General features: G+C 43.1%; 1 protein-coding gene across 1 annotated transcript in view; it reads left to right on the top strand.

The window, feature by feature from the left end:
• The first annotated feature begins 2,353 nt into the window (after positions 1–2,353).
• CMTM6 (CKLF like MARVEL transmembrane domain containing 6) overlaps positions 2,354–17,310 on the top strand; it is a 51,832-nt gene continuing 36,875 nt past the window's right edge. The window contains exon 1 of the mRNA XM_029243502.1: positions 2,354–2,564. Within this exon, the coding sequence (XP_029099335.1) occupies positions 2,427–2,564 (138 nt within the window). The 5' untranslated portion in view covers positions 2,354–2,426. The remainder of the gene's footprint in view (positions 2,565–17,310) is intronic.

Here is a 17,310-nt window from a genome sequence, read left to right as displayed (position 1 = left end):
CATCGGCAGGCAGACTCTCAACCACTGCGCCACCAGGGAAGCCCCAAGGAGCTTTATTTTTAACTTCGCAGATGATTCTTCGGCACCCTGAAGTTTGTGAATCACAGGCTACATTCTATCCTCTTCTAAGTTCAAAGAGAAGCAGAGAACCTTTTTAGACTTTCCCAAGTGCACCGTAAACGAACCAAGAGCGTTGAGAGTCGTCCATTTTTTCTCCTCTCTCTAAGTGTCCTTCTTCTTTGTAACTTTCCCTTAATATTTTATTTTGAAAATATCCAAACACAGAAGTTGAAATAATTGTGCAGTGGACACCCATGTACTACACCATTAACATGTTATCACAGTTGCTTTATCACAAATCTCTCCTTTCATTCATCTCTCTATTCATTAACTCATCTTTTTTTTTTTCATGAATTTCAAAGTAAATTTCAGACACAGGTAGTATCTAATTTGGGATGATGCTGACTTGAAGAATAACAAGGCAATGAATTCTTGTAGCCCTTGTGAAAGCACAGTGGCTTTATTGGCCAGGATTGGTGGCTGCTTGACCTCAGCAAGAGGTTAAGAATGTGTTTAATCAAAGACAGAAGGATAGTTTGGGTTGACTGTAGATTATCTCCCCGCCCCACCACCCTCATCCTCTGCAGCAGAGTAGTTTCTGTTTGTCTCTATTCATTTGAATGGGAGCTTTTGTTTTGTTGCTGGGAGAAGAAAGGGAGGTTTGGGGCTGTGGAGAACGGAAGATAAATGTGGAAGCAGAGGGCAGCAGTAACCCCTCCCTTTAACACTGTTTCAAGGCCCTAATGGAGAGATGGGTTACAGGCTGAGGTTGCTGGCTTAGTGGTTAGCAGCAAGGCCATGAGTCAGACTGCCTAGGCCTACATTCTACTTGTCCCTGGGTGTTTGACCTCGGATGTGATACTCAGCCTCTTGGTCTTGTTTCTGAACCGAACTTGGGTCCTCTTGCCCAGCATACAGCAAAGCCAGTTTACTGACACTGGGTTGTAGTAAAGGAAAGTAAGTACTGCATTTATCGGAGGGCCCAGCAAGGAGAATGGACAGCTCATGCTCAAAAGACCCGAGCTCCTCGATGGTTTTCAGGGGAGGGTCTTAAAGGCAACATTTGGGGTGAGAGTTGCAGAGGACATGACTTTCTTCTGATTGGTTGGTGTTGAGGTAACAGGGTGGTGTTTCAGGAATATTTTTTTGTGTGGTATGCGGGCCTCTCACTGTTGTGGCCTCTCCCGCTGCGGAGCACAGGCTCCGGACGCGCAGGCTCATGGGCCCAGCCGCTCTGCGGCATGTGGGATCTTCCTGGACCAGGGCACGAACCCGTGTCCCCTGCATCGGCAGGCGGACTCTCAACCACTGCGCCACCAGGGAAGCTCTGTTTCAGGAATATTAATCACCAACCTTCTGGTTCCAACCAGTCTGGGGTCTATGTGCTTGTGGTCAGCATGTAGTCACTATCCTCCACCAGCATGGGGGTCTTAGTTCCTGCAGAACAACTCAAAGATCAGTGGTCAGATTATGTGTATATATCCCCTGAGGAAGAACTAGGACTCTGTTTAATCCCTGAGCTATCATTTCTTGACTGCTTTTCTTTTGTTTCTGCATTCCTCACTTCCATAATTAGTAATTGCTTGAATCTGCTCTTGGGAACTCAGGGAAGGCCTAGGAAGACTAAAGCCTTTTATTAAAAACAAGAACTGGGGGACATGGAGGGGCTTTTTTGTACCTGGGAGGACTGGGTTCCAGCCTCAGTTTTCTCATCTGTAAAATGAAAGTAATTACAGTACCTACATTATATTGTTGTGGAGAAAATATGTGTGCCTAGCATGTAACTTGATCAACTTCAGTTGCTAAAATATAATTACCTTCCTTGATGAGTATCTTTAAGTTCACACAAAATTAACATATAGGGCTGTAGCAGCTGGTGAACAAAAAAAGAGACAAGTAAATGAAACAATTTTGATAATTAAGCCTAGAAGGAATTCAGAGAGAAGCAGGAGGGAGAAATCCTGAAAGTCCTTCAAGAAAACCCATAGCACTTAAAATGAAATCCAATTTTTTCCCTTGCTCTGCAAGACCCCTACATTATCTGGCCTCTGCCTACATCTCCAACTTCACCGCCTCTCTTTCTCCCTTATTTAACCTAGCCACACCAGCCGTTTCATAAGGAGCCGAGCTCATTGGATCCTCAGGACATTTGCACCTGCTGTTCCCTTTCTTTGGGTCTCTCCGCAGATCTTTACAAGTTAGAAAAGAGGTAAGGCCTCGCGGCAGGGGGCGGGGCTCTGGAAGAGGCGGGGCAGGGGCGGAGTCGGCCGGAAGTGGGGCGGAGGCCCAGGAAGTGAAGGTCCTGGTAGCGGAGTCGGCGAAGTCTGCGACGCTAGTTGCGGCCTTGCGTTCCCGGACCGTGGGCGATGGAGAACGGAGCGGTCTACAGATCCACCACTGAGGCACACCCGGGGCCTGCCAGAGGCGCCCGGAGCGGCCTCGTCGCCTACTTCAACCTGCGCCGGCTCAAGGGGACCCGGCTAATCATTAAACTCCTTCAGCTGGTGAGTCCGCGGCCGGGGCCCCCGGGCGAGAGGAGACAGTCGAGCGGCTCTCAGCTGGCAGTTAAGAAGCGGCCGTTTCCACATCTCCAGCTCCTTCCCTCTCCGCCTGGGGAGGGGCCGTTCCCCTCGGGGCTCCCCCTTCCTGCCGGCGCCCCCTCATCCCGGCTCCCTTCCCCCCTGGGTCCCCGACGGCTACCTAGGACCACCGAGCGTGTTTGGCGGGCGCAGGAAATGCGTCAGAGACCCAAGTCAGCCGCGTAGACTTTCTCTCCTCCTCTGTAAGACTTCGGCCCTTCTCCCAGCTGTAACTCTGCATTATCTCCCAAAGTGCCTGTATTTAGACTATGAAACGCTTTTTGTTTATCTTCCTCTGGTTCTTGCGGGTTTCCTGGTGCGAGCCCAAGGGGGCAGTTTAATTTGTTGGACAAAGTCTTCCGATACTACACAAGGCATAGAGATGTGTGTGTCCAATAAATTGTCTCCCAAAAGTTTTATATTGACTGGAAAAGAATTACTTCTGAATGAGCAATTTGTGTGTACCAAATACGAAGTCAAAAGGACAGCTTTTTGTGTGTGTTATGTGCAGGTAGCAGAGCGAGGGCATTCTTTTTCAATGTCGCTGAGTTTCAGTTTACTTTGGGCATTGGTTAAGGACCTTAAACCTACTACTGAAAATATCAAAACATCTTTGAGATTTAAATTTTAATTCAGATTACACACATATTAAGTTTCTATGTTCTGTTTTAACCAATGATGGGTAACATTTTCTGCAAGAGGAAGACTCAGACTTTATAGAGTGTTTATGGGTTGGGTTGGTTTTTTGAACCAACCAAGTGAAAATAGCCAGTTAGTTTCCTTGGAAAAATCTTAAGTTCTTAGAAATCAGGTAACCAGAACTTACATTCTTAGAACTCAGATGACCTGCTTTTACTGGATAGAAAAATAGTAGTCAGAAAACAAACAGTACTTTTTAGCCACCAAAATGATCACTTCTGAGAATAATTGGGGAGTCATTTGGAAGCAAGTGACACTGTGGCCTGTGGAACCCAAGGGTCTGGCTCTATCTCCTTTTAATTCCATACTGGCAACCTTTCTGTTCTTACCAGGTGTCATCAGCTCCCTCCTGCCATTGTTCCTTTGCATGGGCGGTTCCTTCTACCCAGAAGGGCTTCCTTCTGCTCTTCCTCTTGTCAGCTCTCACTTGACTTTTAGATATCAGCTGTGTTTCTCTGCCTTAGAGCTAAAATGTTTCTACATAAATAGTAGAACTCTTAGAACAGAAAAGGGTTAATATTCATCTGAAGCACTCTTGCTGCTCAAAAGACATCATCAATTCTGGTCTGTTGCCCATTAAATCTGCTTTTAGTTGCCTTTATGTTTCCTTTCTAATCAGAACTGGCAAATCTAAAGTAAAATTTCCCATTACCTTGTTTATAGTTTAGTAAACTGTAGTTCCATATCTTCAGAATAGAATACAGCCAGAACTTTGGATAGACTTTTTACTTGGATGTGGAGAGGAGAGGAAGATGAGTTTGCCTTTTGAGGGTTGTTAGACTATTCCTGCTTGTTCTCCATCATCCGTAGGAGAAAGAGTGAGAGAATAAAAACTGCCACTGCACAGCTTGCGGGATCTTAGTTTCCTGACTCGGGATCGAACCTGTGCCCTCCACAGTGAAAGCTCGGAGTCCTAACCACTGGACCACCAGGGAATTCACTCTGTTTATGGGGAACTTGAAATGTTACAAGAACACTTTCTTTAATATAGATTAAAAAAATATTTCATTATTGCCTTTCATTTTGATGGTTTTCTTTTTGTTCCTGCTTTGTCTGTTTTAATGTCTTGCCTCTTCACAACAGTATATTATAGGAGTTACCCAGAAAGTCCCAAGGAAGTTATATATAGAATAAATGAAAACTGTCATCCAGCCAGGGGCAACAGGCAAAGTCTTCTTTGCCTTAACTCAAACTCTGCATTTAAGTTGTTTTACTTTAGATAACTTATTTTTTAATTAAATAGAATTGGAAAGCTCCAAGAAGGAAACCACCATAGTGGAGAAACCCATAATCAAAAGAGGAGGTACTTTGGGCTTCCCTGGTGGCGCAGTGGTTGAGAGTCCGCCTGCCGATGCAGGGGACACGGGTTCGTGCCCCGGTCCGGGAAGATCCCACATGCCACAGAGTGGCTGGGCCCGTGAGCCATGGCCGCTGAGCCTGCGCGTCCAGAGCCTGTGCTCCGCAACGGGAGAGGCCACAACAGTGAGAGACCCGTGTACCAAAAAAAAAAAAAAAAAGAGGAGGTACTTTAATAAGAGACCTGCAAGCCCTATGACATTTTATTCAAAATATAGTGCATTTCTGTGTTTGGGTACATTATTCTAGACCCATAAATCTTATCAGATTCTCAAAGACCCCAAAAGGGAAATGAATCTTATTCTAAAACTTAAAAAACACTGTGTACTTAGGAAATTCTTAGAGTCCTAGGAAGTTGCATTGGATTTCCTCTGAGGTTCTTTCCACTCTTAAGATTTTTAGAAATCTCTGAGGCTCTGTGGGATGTGCTTGCCGGTACAGAGCTGAACACCAAAGGGTAGACAGAGAACGGAGCCTGCAAACAGAAGGGGAGGTTAGAGAGAAAAGAGAATAACCAGTTCTTGAGTTAACATACTCTGGGAGTTACATGGCTCTGTCTACCATTCAGATGTGACCTTAATTTTTTCAAAGGCTTGTCCATCCACTCTTCCAGAGCTGAAGAAAAAATAGAGACTCAGCTGAGAATTTACCATAAGGAGTCATTGCAGGTCTAAATTGATGCAGTCACTTTATTAGTTTATTGTACCCTTAGACTGGTCCTTATGCCCATATTTTATTTTGTGACGTTTTTGTTATTGTTATTTTTGAGGGAGTTTGTTTTTGTTTTAAGGGGAGAACTGACCTTTGGCAACCTAATTCCTTGCTAGTAAACTGGTGTAGTGATCTAAGTATGTGTGATACTCTCTCTGCCACAAGCCAACATTGTGTTTATGGTACCAACTGAATGTCCTGAATGCTGCATAGTACTATGATTATAATGACTTCTTTTTTTTTTGGCTGTGTTGGGTCTTCGTTGCTGAGCACGAGCTTTCTCTAGTTGTGGCGAGCCGGGGCTTCTCATTGCGGTGGGCAGGCTCTAGGCACGCGGGCTTCAGTGGTTGGGGCATGCTGGCTTAGTAGTTGCGGCAGGTGGGCCCTAGAGTGCGCGGTCTTCGGTATTTGTGGCACGTGGGCTCAGTAGCTGTGGCTCGCGGGCTATAGAGCGCAGGCTCAGTAGTTGCAGTGCACGGGCTTAGTTGCTTCGTGGCATGTGGGGTCTTCCTGGACCAGGGATTGAACCCATGTCCCCTGCATTGGCAGGTGGATTCTTAACCACTGCGCCACCAGGGAAGTCCCCATAATGGCTCTTCAGGCAAGCAGTTTGATTTAGAATTCACCAGTCATTTAAATTTATTAAATTATAAATATTGTTACTCTGTAAGTGCCAAGAAACAAATCACTTAGAAACAGTTTGTATTATGTTGGTGCTCTTTTCATGATTTAAATGTGAAAACTGTTAGGTACTAAATTGAAATGCTCTGTTTTTACCTTGAAGAAGATCTGTAATGTCAGCAAATTATATCTTTGAACGTTTGGGAGAATAAATGTTTGCCGAAGGCAAGGGAGGCTTACCTGATTTCAGGCTGACTGATTTGTTTACTTGAACCTTATGTATCACTACAGGGTTTTTAATAGCAAATTCAGAAATTCACAGACTCATAATTGTGTAGATGGAGCCTTATAATCAATAGCAAATGTTAAAAAGTTCTTTTCATGGGAAGTTTTTTGGTGGTAGGCTGCTAAATGATGGAGAATTAGTATGTAGTATGATGACTGTTAAGTTTAGGGAAGACTGAAGTTTCAGAAAAGGTAGTGAAACTGAAATGGAGACACAGGGTAGTCATTATCTAAATATTTAAGTCACCAGAAGTGTAAGACCATCTTTAGTCACTAAGACTTCCCAAATGTGGTGACCCTAGCACATTGGTTTTAATGTATGATTTACCAGCAAAAGGGGAAATGCACAAAACTATGGTTGTAACTTCAAAAACCCAACTTACAGGGAAAACCTACACAAACATACATAGTCGTAAAATGAACTTAATAAACAGTGCTTTATGGGGGGAAACAAGTACAGAGTAGGAGTTAGGAGACCCGGGTTCTTGTCTGTGCCTGGCTGACTTGGGATTTAGTTTGTCAGAGATTAAGTCCATCAACTGTAAGCATGAGGCTGGGAGACTGTGCTCTCCAAGGGCTCTCCCAACTCTAAGAGCTTGATAATCCCCTTAATTATGTTTGGGTAAAATTTCGTCATTAGAAGGAGCCGCATTGGGTGTACGTACTGTTGTTAGATACTTAGCCTAATATCCAGTAAGCAATCTTTAGTACATGCCTTCATGCCATTGAGGGCAAAACTGTTTGCCAGAAAGTAATCAGTGAGCCTCTAAATTTATGGGTTGCATTCACCATTATTTCCTTATGCAATTCAGTGACTTTATCTCTTTTCCAATCTTTAACCACTTTGGTATTTAATGCTGGTGACCACACATTTCTCAAACTTCTTCCCTTAACTTTCACATCTTTTTTCTTTTTTAATACAAAAAAGTGTCTGCTTACAAATATAAACATAAATATATACGATTACTTACATACATACGATTAATAAAATAAGCCACACTTCAGCCCTCACACCACTCACACACTCCGCAGCATCATTGTTAGATTTACAATTTGGAGGAGTGTGTTTACTTCCTTTCTTTTTTTTGGCTGCACCGTGCAGCCCCCTACATTGGAAACGTGGAGTCCCAACCGTTGGACCACCAGTGAAGTCCTTGCTTTTAAAATTTTTTTTATTTATTTGTTTGTTTATTTATTTATGGCTGCATTGGGTCTTTGTTGCTGCATACGGATTTTCTCTAGTTGTGGCGAGCGGGGACTACTCTTCGTTGTGGTGCGCGGGCTTCTCATTGTGGAGCACGGGCTCTAGGTGCGCAGCTCAGTAGTTGTGGCACACGGGCTTAGTTGCTCCGTGGCATGTGGGATCTTCCCAGACCAGGGATCGAATCCATGTTCCCTGCATTGGCAGGTGGATTCTTAACCACTGAGCCACTAGGGAAGTCCCGGAAGTCCTTGCTTCTTAAGGAGTTTAGGAAAGAAGTGTTAAACTTCCTGTGACTTGCTTGTCTGGTACAAGTTGCCCTGTTCTCTCCTCCCCTTGAACTGTTGATGTTCCTTCAGGCCTCATCCGGACCTCCGCTCCTCCTGTCTGCTAACCAACTAAACCAGACAGGCAGTGCCTGCATCTAGAAGTCCATACTCCCTGGCACGATCATCACTGTCACTCAACTCCTTAACCATTTTCCTCATCATTTCCCATCCAGTTAGGTTGGTTGCCTTATTATCCCTTTTGGGCTACTGTGCAAATCCTTGCTGGCATGAATCTGTTCCTTTTGTGCTGCACCTGGAATGCCCTCTGCCTATCCTGATCCTGTGTGTCTCTTGGCCCTGATTTGAGTCTTGCTTTTCCACTCATCTTTCTCCAGCTATTATTAGTGCAGGTGGATCTGAACATTTTCCTGATATTTCCTGAATTTATGTATAACAAATGCTCAATTATGAAATATAAAATTATTGTTTTCTTATACATTGCTCTTGTTGCTCTGTTATTACATGTTCCTATATATATTACAATGTTGGATACATAATACTCAATACACTGAATTTTTTTAACTTTTTTTTTTCCAGCATCTTTATTGGAGTATACTTTTTTTTTAATTTTTATTTATTTATTTATTTATGGCTGTGTTGGGTCTTCATCGCTGCGTGAGGGCTTTTCTCCAGTTGCGGCATGCGGGCTTCTCATTGCGGTGGCTTCTCTTGTTGCAGAGCACAGACTCTAGGAGCGTGGGCTTCAGTAGTTGTGGCTCATGGGCTCCGTGGCGCACGGGCTTAGTTACTCCACGGCATGTGGGATCTTCCCGACCAGGGCTCGAACCCGTGTCTGCTGCGTTGGCAGGCAGATTCTTAACCACTGCGCCACCAGGGAAGCCCTATTGGAGTATAATTGCTTTACACTGGTGTGTTAGTTTGTGCTGCATAACAAAATGAATCAGCTATACATATACATATATCCCCATATCTCCTCCCTCTCGCGTCTCCCTCCCACCCTCCCTATCCCACCCCTATAGGTGGTCACAGAGCACCGAGCTGATCTCCCTGTGCTATGTGGCTGCTTCCCACTAGCTATCTATTTTACATTCAGTAGTATATATAAGTCCACGCCACTCTCTCACTTCGTCCCAGCTTACCCGTCCCCCTCCCTGTGTCCTCAAGTCCATTCTCTATCTCTGTGTCTTTTTTCCTGTGCTGGCCCTAGGTTCTTCAGAAACATTTTTTTTTTTTTTAATTCCACATATATGTGTTAGCATATGGTATTTGTTTTTCTCTTTCTGACTTACTTCAATCTGTATGACAGATTCTAGGTCCATCCACCTCACTACAAATAACTCAATTTCATTTCTTTTTATGGCTGAGTAATATTCCATTGTATATATGTGCCACATCTTCTTTATCCATTCATCTGTCAGTGGACACTTACATTGCTTCCATGTCCTGGCTATTGTAAATAGAGCTGCAGTGAACATTGTGGTACATGACTCTTTTTTACATCTTTATTGGAGTATAATTGCTTTACAATGGTGTGTTAGTTTCTGCTCTATAACAAAGTGAATCAGTTATACATATGATCCCATATCTCTTCCCTCTTGCATCTCCCTCCCTCCCACCCTCCCTATCCCACCCCTCTAGGTGGTCACAAAGCACCGAGCTGATCTCCCTGTGCTATGGGGCTGCTTCCCACTAGCTATCTATTTTACATTTGGTAGTGTATATATGTCCATGCCACTCTCTTGGTTTGTCACAGCTTACCCTTCCCCCTCCCCATATCCTCAAGTCCATTCTCTAGTAGGTCTGTGTCTTTATTCCTGTCTTACCTGTAGGTTCTTCATGACATTTTTTTTTCTTAAATTCCATATATATGTGTTAGCATACGGTATTTGTCTTTCTCTTTCTGACTTACTTCACTCTGTATGACAGACTCTAGGTCTATCCACCTCATTACAAATAGCTCAATTTTGCTTCTTTTTATGGCTGAGTAATATTCCATTGTGTATATGTGCCAAATCTTCTTTATCCATTCATCTGATGATGGACACTTAGGTTGTCTCCATCTCCGGGCTATTGTAAATAGAGCTGCAATGAACATTGTGGTACATGACTCTTTTTGAATTATGGTTTTCTCAGGGTATATGCCCAGTAGTGGGATTGCTGGGTCATATGGTAGTTCTATTTGTAGTTTTTTAAGGAACCTCCATACTGTTCTCCATAGTGGCTGTACCAGTTCACATTCCCACCAACAGTGCAAGAGGGTTCCCTTTTCTCCACACCCTCTCCAGCATTTATTGTTTCTAGATTTTTTGATGATGGCCATTCTGACTGGTGTGAGATGATATCTCATTGTAGTTTTGATTTGCATTCCTCTAATGATTAGTGCTGTTGAGCATTCTTTCATGTGTTTGTTGGTAGTCTGTATATCTTCTTTGGAGAAACGTCTATTTCTTCTGCCATTTTTGGATTGGGTTGTTTGTTTTTTTGTTATTAAGCTGCATGAGCTGCTTATAAATTTTGGAGATTAATTCTTTGTCAGTTGCTTCATTTGCAAATATTTTCTCCCATTCTGAGGGCTGTCTTTTGGTCTTGTTTATGGTTTCCTTTGCTGTGCAAAAGCTTTGAAGTTTCATTAGGTCCCATTTGTTTATTTTTGTTTTTATTTCCATTACTCTAGGAGGTGGGTCAGAAAGGATCTTGCTGTGATTTATGTCATAGAGTGTTCTGCCTATGTTTTCCTCTAAGAGTTTGATAGTTTCTGGCCTTACATTTAGGTCTTTAATCCATTTTGAGCTTATTTTTGTGTATGGTGTTAGGGAGCGATCTAATCTTATACTTTTACATGAACTTCTCCAGTTTTCCCAGCACCATTTATTGAAGAGGCTGTCTTTTCTCCACTGTACATGAAGAGGCTGTCTTTTCTCCACTGTACATTCCTGCCTCCTTTATCAAAGATAAGGTGACCATATGTGCGTGGGTTTATCTCTGGGCTTTCTATCCTGTTCCATTGATCTATCTTTCTGTTTTTGTGCCAGTACCATACTATCTTGATTACTGTAGCTTTGTAGTATAGTCTGAAGTCAGGGAGCCTGATTCCTCTAGCTCCGTTTTTCTTTCTCAAGATTGCTTTGGCTATTTGGGGTCTTTTGTGTTTCCATACAAACTGTGAAATTTTTTGTTCTAGTTCTGTGAAAAATGCCAGTGGTAGTTTGATAGGGATTGCATTGAATCTGTAGATTGCTTTTGGTAGTGGAGTCATTTTCACAATGTTGATTCTTCCAATCCAAGAACATGGTATATCTCTCCATCTATTTGTATCATCTTTAATTTCTTTCATCAGTGTCTTATAATTTTCTGCGCACAGATCTTTCGTCTCCTTAGGTAAGTTTATTCCTAGATATTTTATTCTTTTTGTTGCAGTGGTAAATGGGAGTGTTTTCTTGATTTCACTTTCAGATTTTTCATCATTAGTGTATAGGAATGCCAGAGATTTCTGTGCACTAATTTTGTATCCTGCTACTTTACCAAATTCATTGATTAGCTCTAGCAGTTTTCTGGTAGCATCTTTAGGATTCTCTATGTATAGTATCATGTCATCTGCAAACAGTGACAGCTTTACTTCTTCTTTTCCGATTTGGATTCCCTTTATTTCCTCTTCTTCTGATTTTTGTGGCTAAAACTTCCAAAACTATGTTGAATAGGAGTGGTGAGTGTGGGCAACCTTGTCTTGTTCCTGATCTTAGTGCAAATGCTTTCAGTTTTTCACCACTGAGGGTGATGTTGGCTGTGGGTTTGTCATATATGGCCTTGATTATGTTGAGGTAAGTTCCCTCTGTGCCTACTTTCTGCAGGGTTTTTATCATAAATGGGTGTTGAATTTTGTCGAAAGCTTTCTCTGCATGTATTGAGATGATCATATGGTTTTTCTCCTTCAGTTTGTTAATATGGTGTATCACGTTGATTGATTTGCGTATATTGAAGAATCCTTACATTCCTGGAATAAACCCCACTTGATTATGGTGTATGATCCGTTTAATGTGGTGTTGGATTCTGTTTGCTAGTATTTTGTTGAGGATTTTTGCATCTGTGTTCATCAGTGATATTGGCCTGTATTTTTCTTTCTTTGTGACATCCTTGTCTGGTTTTGGTATCTGGGTGATTGTGGCCTCGTAGAATGAGTTTGGGAGTGTTTCTCCCTCTGCTATATTTTGGAAGAGTTTGAGAAGGATAGGTGTTAGCTCTTCTCTAAATGTTTGATAGAATTCGCCTGTGAAGCCATCTGGTCCTGGGCTTTTGTTTGTTGGAAGATTTTTTTTTTTTTTTTTTTGAGGTACACGGGCCTCTCACTGTTGCGGCCCCTCCCATTGTGGAGCACAGGCTCCAGACGCGCAGGCCCAGCGGCCATGTCTCACGGGCCCAGCCGCTTCGCGGCATGTGGGATCCTCCCAGACCGGGGCACGAACCCGTGTCCCCTGCATCGGCAGGCAGACTCCCAACCACTGCGCCACCAGGGAAGCCCTGTTGGAAGGTTTTTAATCACAGTTTCAATTTCAGTGATTGTGATTGGTCTGTTCATATTTCTGTTTCTTCCTGATTCAGTCTTGGCAGGTTGTGCATTTCTAAGAATTTGTCCATTTCTTCCAGGTTGTCCATTTTATTGGCATAGAGTTGCTTGTAGTAATCTCTCATGATCTTTGGTATTTCTGCAGTGTCAGTTGTTATTTCTCCTTTTTCATTTCTAATTCTATTGATTTGAGTCTTCTCCCTTTTTTTCTTGATGAGTCTGGCTAATGGTTTATCAATTTTGTTTATCTTCTCAAAGAACCAGCTTTTAGTTTTATTGATCTTTGCTATCGTTTCCTTAATTTCTTTTTCATTTATTTCTGATCTGATTTTTATGATTTCTTTCCTTCTGCTAACTTAGGGGTTTTTTTGTTCTTCTTTCTCTAATTGCTTTAGGTGCAAGGTTAGGTTGTTTATTCGAGATGCTTCCTGTTTCTTGAGGTAGGATTGTATTGCTATAAACTTCCCTCTTAGAACTGCTTTTGCTGCATCCATAGATTTTGGGTCGTCGTGTCTCCATTGTCATTTGTTTCTAGGTATTTTTTAATTTCCTCTTTGATTTCTTCAGTGATCACTTCGTTATTAAGTAGTGTATTGTTTAGCCTCCATATGTTTGTATTTTTTACAGATCTTTTCCTGTAATTGATATCTAGTCTCATAGCGTTGTGGTAGGAAAAGATACTTGATACAATTTCGATTTTCTTAAATTTACCGAGGCTTGACTTGTGGCCCAAGATATGATCTATCCTGGAGAATGTTCCATGAGCACTTGAGAAAAATGTGTATTCTGTTGTTTTTGGATGGAATGTTCTATAAATATCAATTAAGTCCATCTTGTTTAATGTATCATTTAAAGCTTGTGTTTCCTTATTTATTTTCGTTTTGGATGATCTGTCTGTTGGTGAAAGTGGGGTGTTAAAAGTCCCCTACTATGAATGTGTTGCTGTTGATATCCCCTTTTATGGCTGTTAGTATTTGCCTTATGTATTGAGGTGCTCCTATGTTGGGTGCATAAATATTTACAATTGTTATATCTTCTTCTTGGATCGATCTCTTGATCATTATGTAGTGTCCTTCTTTGTCTCTTGTAATAGTCTTTATTTTAAAGTCTGTTTTGTCTCATATGAGAATTGCTACTTCAGCTTTCTTTTGGTTTCCATTTGCATGGAATATCTTTTTCCATCCCCTCACTTTCAGTCTGTATGTGTCTCTAGGTCTGAAGCGGGTCTCTTGTAGACAGCATATATATGGGTCTTGTTTTTGTATCCATTCAGCCAATCTGTGTCTTTTGGTGGGAGCATTTAGTCCGTTTACATTTAAGGTAATTATCGATATATATGTTCCTATTCCCATTTTCTTAATTGTTTTGGGTTCGTTATTGTAGGTTTTTTCCTTCTCTTGTGTTTCTTGCCTGGAGAAGTTCCTTTAGCATTTGTTGTAAAGCTGGTTTGGTGGTGCTGAACTCTCTCAGCTTTTGTTGTCTGTAAAGCTTTTAATTTCTCCATCAAATCTGAATGAGATCCTTGCTGGGTAGAGTAATCTTGATTGCAGGTTTTTCTCCTTCATCATTTTAAATATGTCCTGCCAGTCCCTTCTGGCTTGCAGAGTTTCTGCTGAAAGATCAGGTGTTATCCTTATGGGGTTTTCCTTGTGTGTTATTTGTTGTTTTTCCCTTGCTGCTTTTAATATGTTTTCTTTGTATTTAATTTTTGACAGTTTGATTAATATGTGTCTTAGTGTATTTCTCCTTGGATTTATCCTGTATGGGACTCTCTGTGCTTCCTGGACTTGATTAACTATTTCCTTTCCCATATTAGGGAAGTTTTCAACTATAATCTCTTCAAATATTTTCTCAGTCCCTTTCTTTTTCTCTTCCTCTTCTGGAACCCCTATAATTCGAACGTTGGTGCATTTAATGTTGTCCCAGAGGTCTCTGAGACTGTCCTCAGTTCTTTTCATTCTTTTTTCTTTATTCTGCTCTGCACTAGTTATTTCCACTATTTTATATTCCAGGTCACTTATCCGTTCTTCTGCCTCAGTTATTCTGCTATTGATCCCATCTAGAGTATTTTTAATTTCATTTATTGTGTTGTTCATCATTGCTTGTTTCATCTTTAGTTCTTCTAGGTCCTTGTTAAATGTTTCTTGCATTTTGTCTATTTCCAAGATTTTGGATCATCTTTACTATCATTATTCTGAATTCTTTTTCAGGTAGACTGCCTGTTTCCTCTTCATTTGTTAGGTCTGGTGGGTTTTTATCTTGCTCCTTTATCTGCTGTATGTTTTTCTGTCTTCTCATTTTGCTTATCTTACTGTGTATGGGGTCTCCTTTTTGCAGGCTGCAGGTTTGTAGTTCCCGCTGTTTTTAGTGTCTGTCCCCAGTGGCTAAAGTTGGTTCAGTGGTTTGTGTAGGCTTCCTGGTGGAGGGGACTAGTGCCTGGTTCTGGTGGATGAGGCTGGATCTTGTCTTTCTGGTGGGCAGGTCCACGTCTGGTGGTGTGTTTTGGGGTGTCTGTGGACTTATGATTTTAGGCAGCCTCTCTGCTAATGGGTGGGGTTGTGTTCCTGTCTTGCTAGTTGTTTGGCATAGGGTGTCCAGCACTGTAGCTTGCTGGTAGTTGAGTGAAGCTGCGTGCTGGTGTTGAGATGGAGATCTCTGGGAGATTTTTGCCGTTTGGTATTATGTGGAGCTGGGAGGTCTCTTGTGGACCAGTGTCCTGAAGTTGGCTCTCCCACCTCAGAGGCACAGCACTGACTCCTATCTGCAGCACCAAGAGCCTTTCATCCACACGGTGCAGAATAAAAGGGAGAAAAAGTAGAAAAAGAAAGAAAGGAAGGAAGGAAGGAAGGAGGAAAGGGAGGGAGGGAGGATGGAAGGAGGGAAGGAAGGAAAGAAAGAAAAGAAGATAAAGTAAGATAAAATAAAATAATTATTAAGAAAAAAAATTTTTTTTAAAAAGAAAAACGCGGATAGAACCCTAGGACAAATGGTGAAAGCAAAGCTCTACAGACAAAATCTCACACAGAAGCGTACACATACACACTCACAAAAAGAGGAAAAGGGGAACAAATCATAAATCTTGCTCTCAAAGTCCACTTCCTCAATTTGGGATGATTCGTTGTCTATTCATGTGTTCCATAGATGCAGGGTACATCAAGTTGATTGTGGAGCTTTAATCCGCTGCTTCTGAGGCTGCTGGGAGAGATTTCCCTTTCTCTTCTTTGTTCTCACATCTCCCGGGGCTCAGCTTTGAATTTCACCCCGAGTCTGTGTGTAGGTCGCCACAGGGTGTCTGTTCTTCGCTCAGACAGGACATGGTTAAAGGAGCAGCTGCATCGGGGACTCTGGCTCACTCAAGCCGGGGCGAGGGAGGGGTACGGAGTGCGGGGCGAGCCTGCGGCTGCAGAGGCCCGTGTGACATTGCACCAGCCTGAGGCACTCCGTGCGTTCTCCCGGGGAAGTTGTCCCTGGATCCCGGGACCCTGGCAGTGTCGGGCTGCACAGGCTCCCCAGAAGGGGGATGTGGATAGTGACCTGTGCTCACACACAGGCTTCTTGTTGGCGGCAGCAGCAGCCTTAGCGTCTCATGCCCATCTCTGGGGTCCGTGCTTTTAGCCGCGGCTCACGCCCGTCTCTGGAGCTCCTTTAAGCAGCACTCTTAATCCCCTCTCCTCATGCACCAGGAAACAATGAGGGAAGAGAAAGTCTCTTGCCTCTTCGGCAGGTCCAGACTTTTCCCCGGACTCCCTCTCGGGTAGCCGTGGTGCACTAAACCCCTGCAGGCTGTGTTCACGCCGCCAACCCCAGCCCTCTCCCTGCGCTCCGACCGAAGCCCGAGCCTCAGCTCCCAGCGCCGCCCGCCCCTGCGTGTGAGCAGACAAGCCTCTCCGGCTGGTAAGTGCCGGTTGGCACTGATCCTCTGTGCGGGAATCTCTCTGCTTTGCCCTCCACACCCCTGTTGCTGTGCTCTCCTTCACGGCTCCGAAGCTTCCCCCTCCGCCACTCGCAGTCTCTGCCCGTGAAGGGGCTTCTTAGTGGGTGGAAACCTTTCCTCTTTCACAGCTCCCTCCCACTGGTGCAGGGCCCGTCCCTATCCTTTTGCCTCTGTTTATTCTTTTTTCTTTTGCCCTACCCAGGTACGTGGGGACTTTCTTGCCTTTTGGGCGGTCTGAGGTCTTCTGCCAGCATTCAGTAGGTGTTCTGTAGGAGTTGTTCCACGTGTAGATGTATTTCTGGTGTATCTGTGGGGAGGAAGGTCATCTCCGCGTCTTACTCTTCCACCATCTTCCCTTCGTCCCCATGACTCTTTCTGAATTACGGTTTTCTTAGGGTATATGCCCAGTAGTGGGATTGCTGGGTCATATGGTAATTCTATTTTTAGTTTTTTAAGGAACCTCCATACTGTTCTCCATAGTGGCTGCATCAATTTACATTCCCATCAGCAGTGCAAGAGAGGGTTCCCTTTTCTCCACACCCTCTCCAGCATTTGTTTGTAAATTTTTTGAAGATAGCCGTTCTAACTGGTGTGAGGTGATACCTCACTGTAGTTTTGATTTGCAATTCTCTAATGATTAGTGATGTTGAACATTCTTTCATGTGTTTCTTGGCTGTCTGTATATCTTCTTTGGAGAAATGTCTATTTAGGTCTTCTGCCCATTCTTGGGTTGTTTGTTTTTTTGATATTGAGCTGCATGAGCTGCTTGTTAATTTTGGAGATTAATCCTTTGTCAGTTGCTTCATTTGCAAGTATTTTCTCCCATTCTGAGGGTTGTCTTTTCATCTTGTTTGTGGTTTCCTTTGCTGTGCAGAAGCTTTGAAGTTTCATTACATCCTATTTGTTTTTTGTTTGTTTGTTTTTTGCGGTACGTGGGCCTCTCACTGTTCTGGCCTCTCCCGTTGCGGAGCAGAGGCTCTGGACGTGCAGGCTCAGCGGCCATGGCTCACGGG

This window comes from Monodon monoceros, unplaced genomic scaffold, assembly GCF_005190385.1.
Source record: "Monodon monoceros isolate NGI ecotype Baffin Bay Population unplaced genomic scaffold, NGI_Narwhal_1 Super_Scaffold_3, whole genome shotgun sequence".
Classification (NCBI taxonomy): Eukaryota; Metazoa; Chordata; class Mammalia; order Artiodactyla; family Monodontidae; genus Monodon; species Monodon monoceros.
This window is presented reverse-complemented; position numbering and strand designations above follow the sequence as displayed.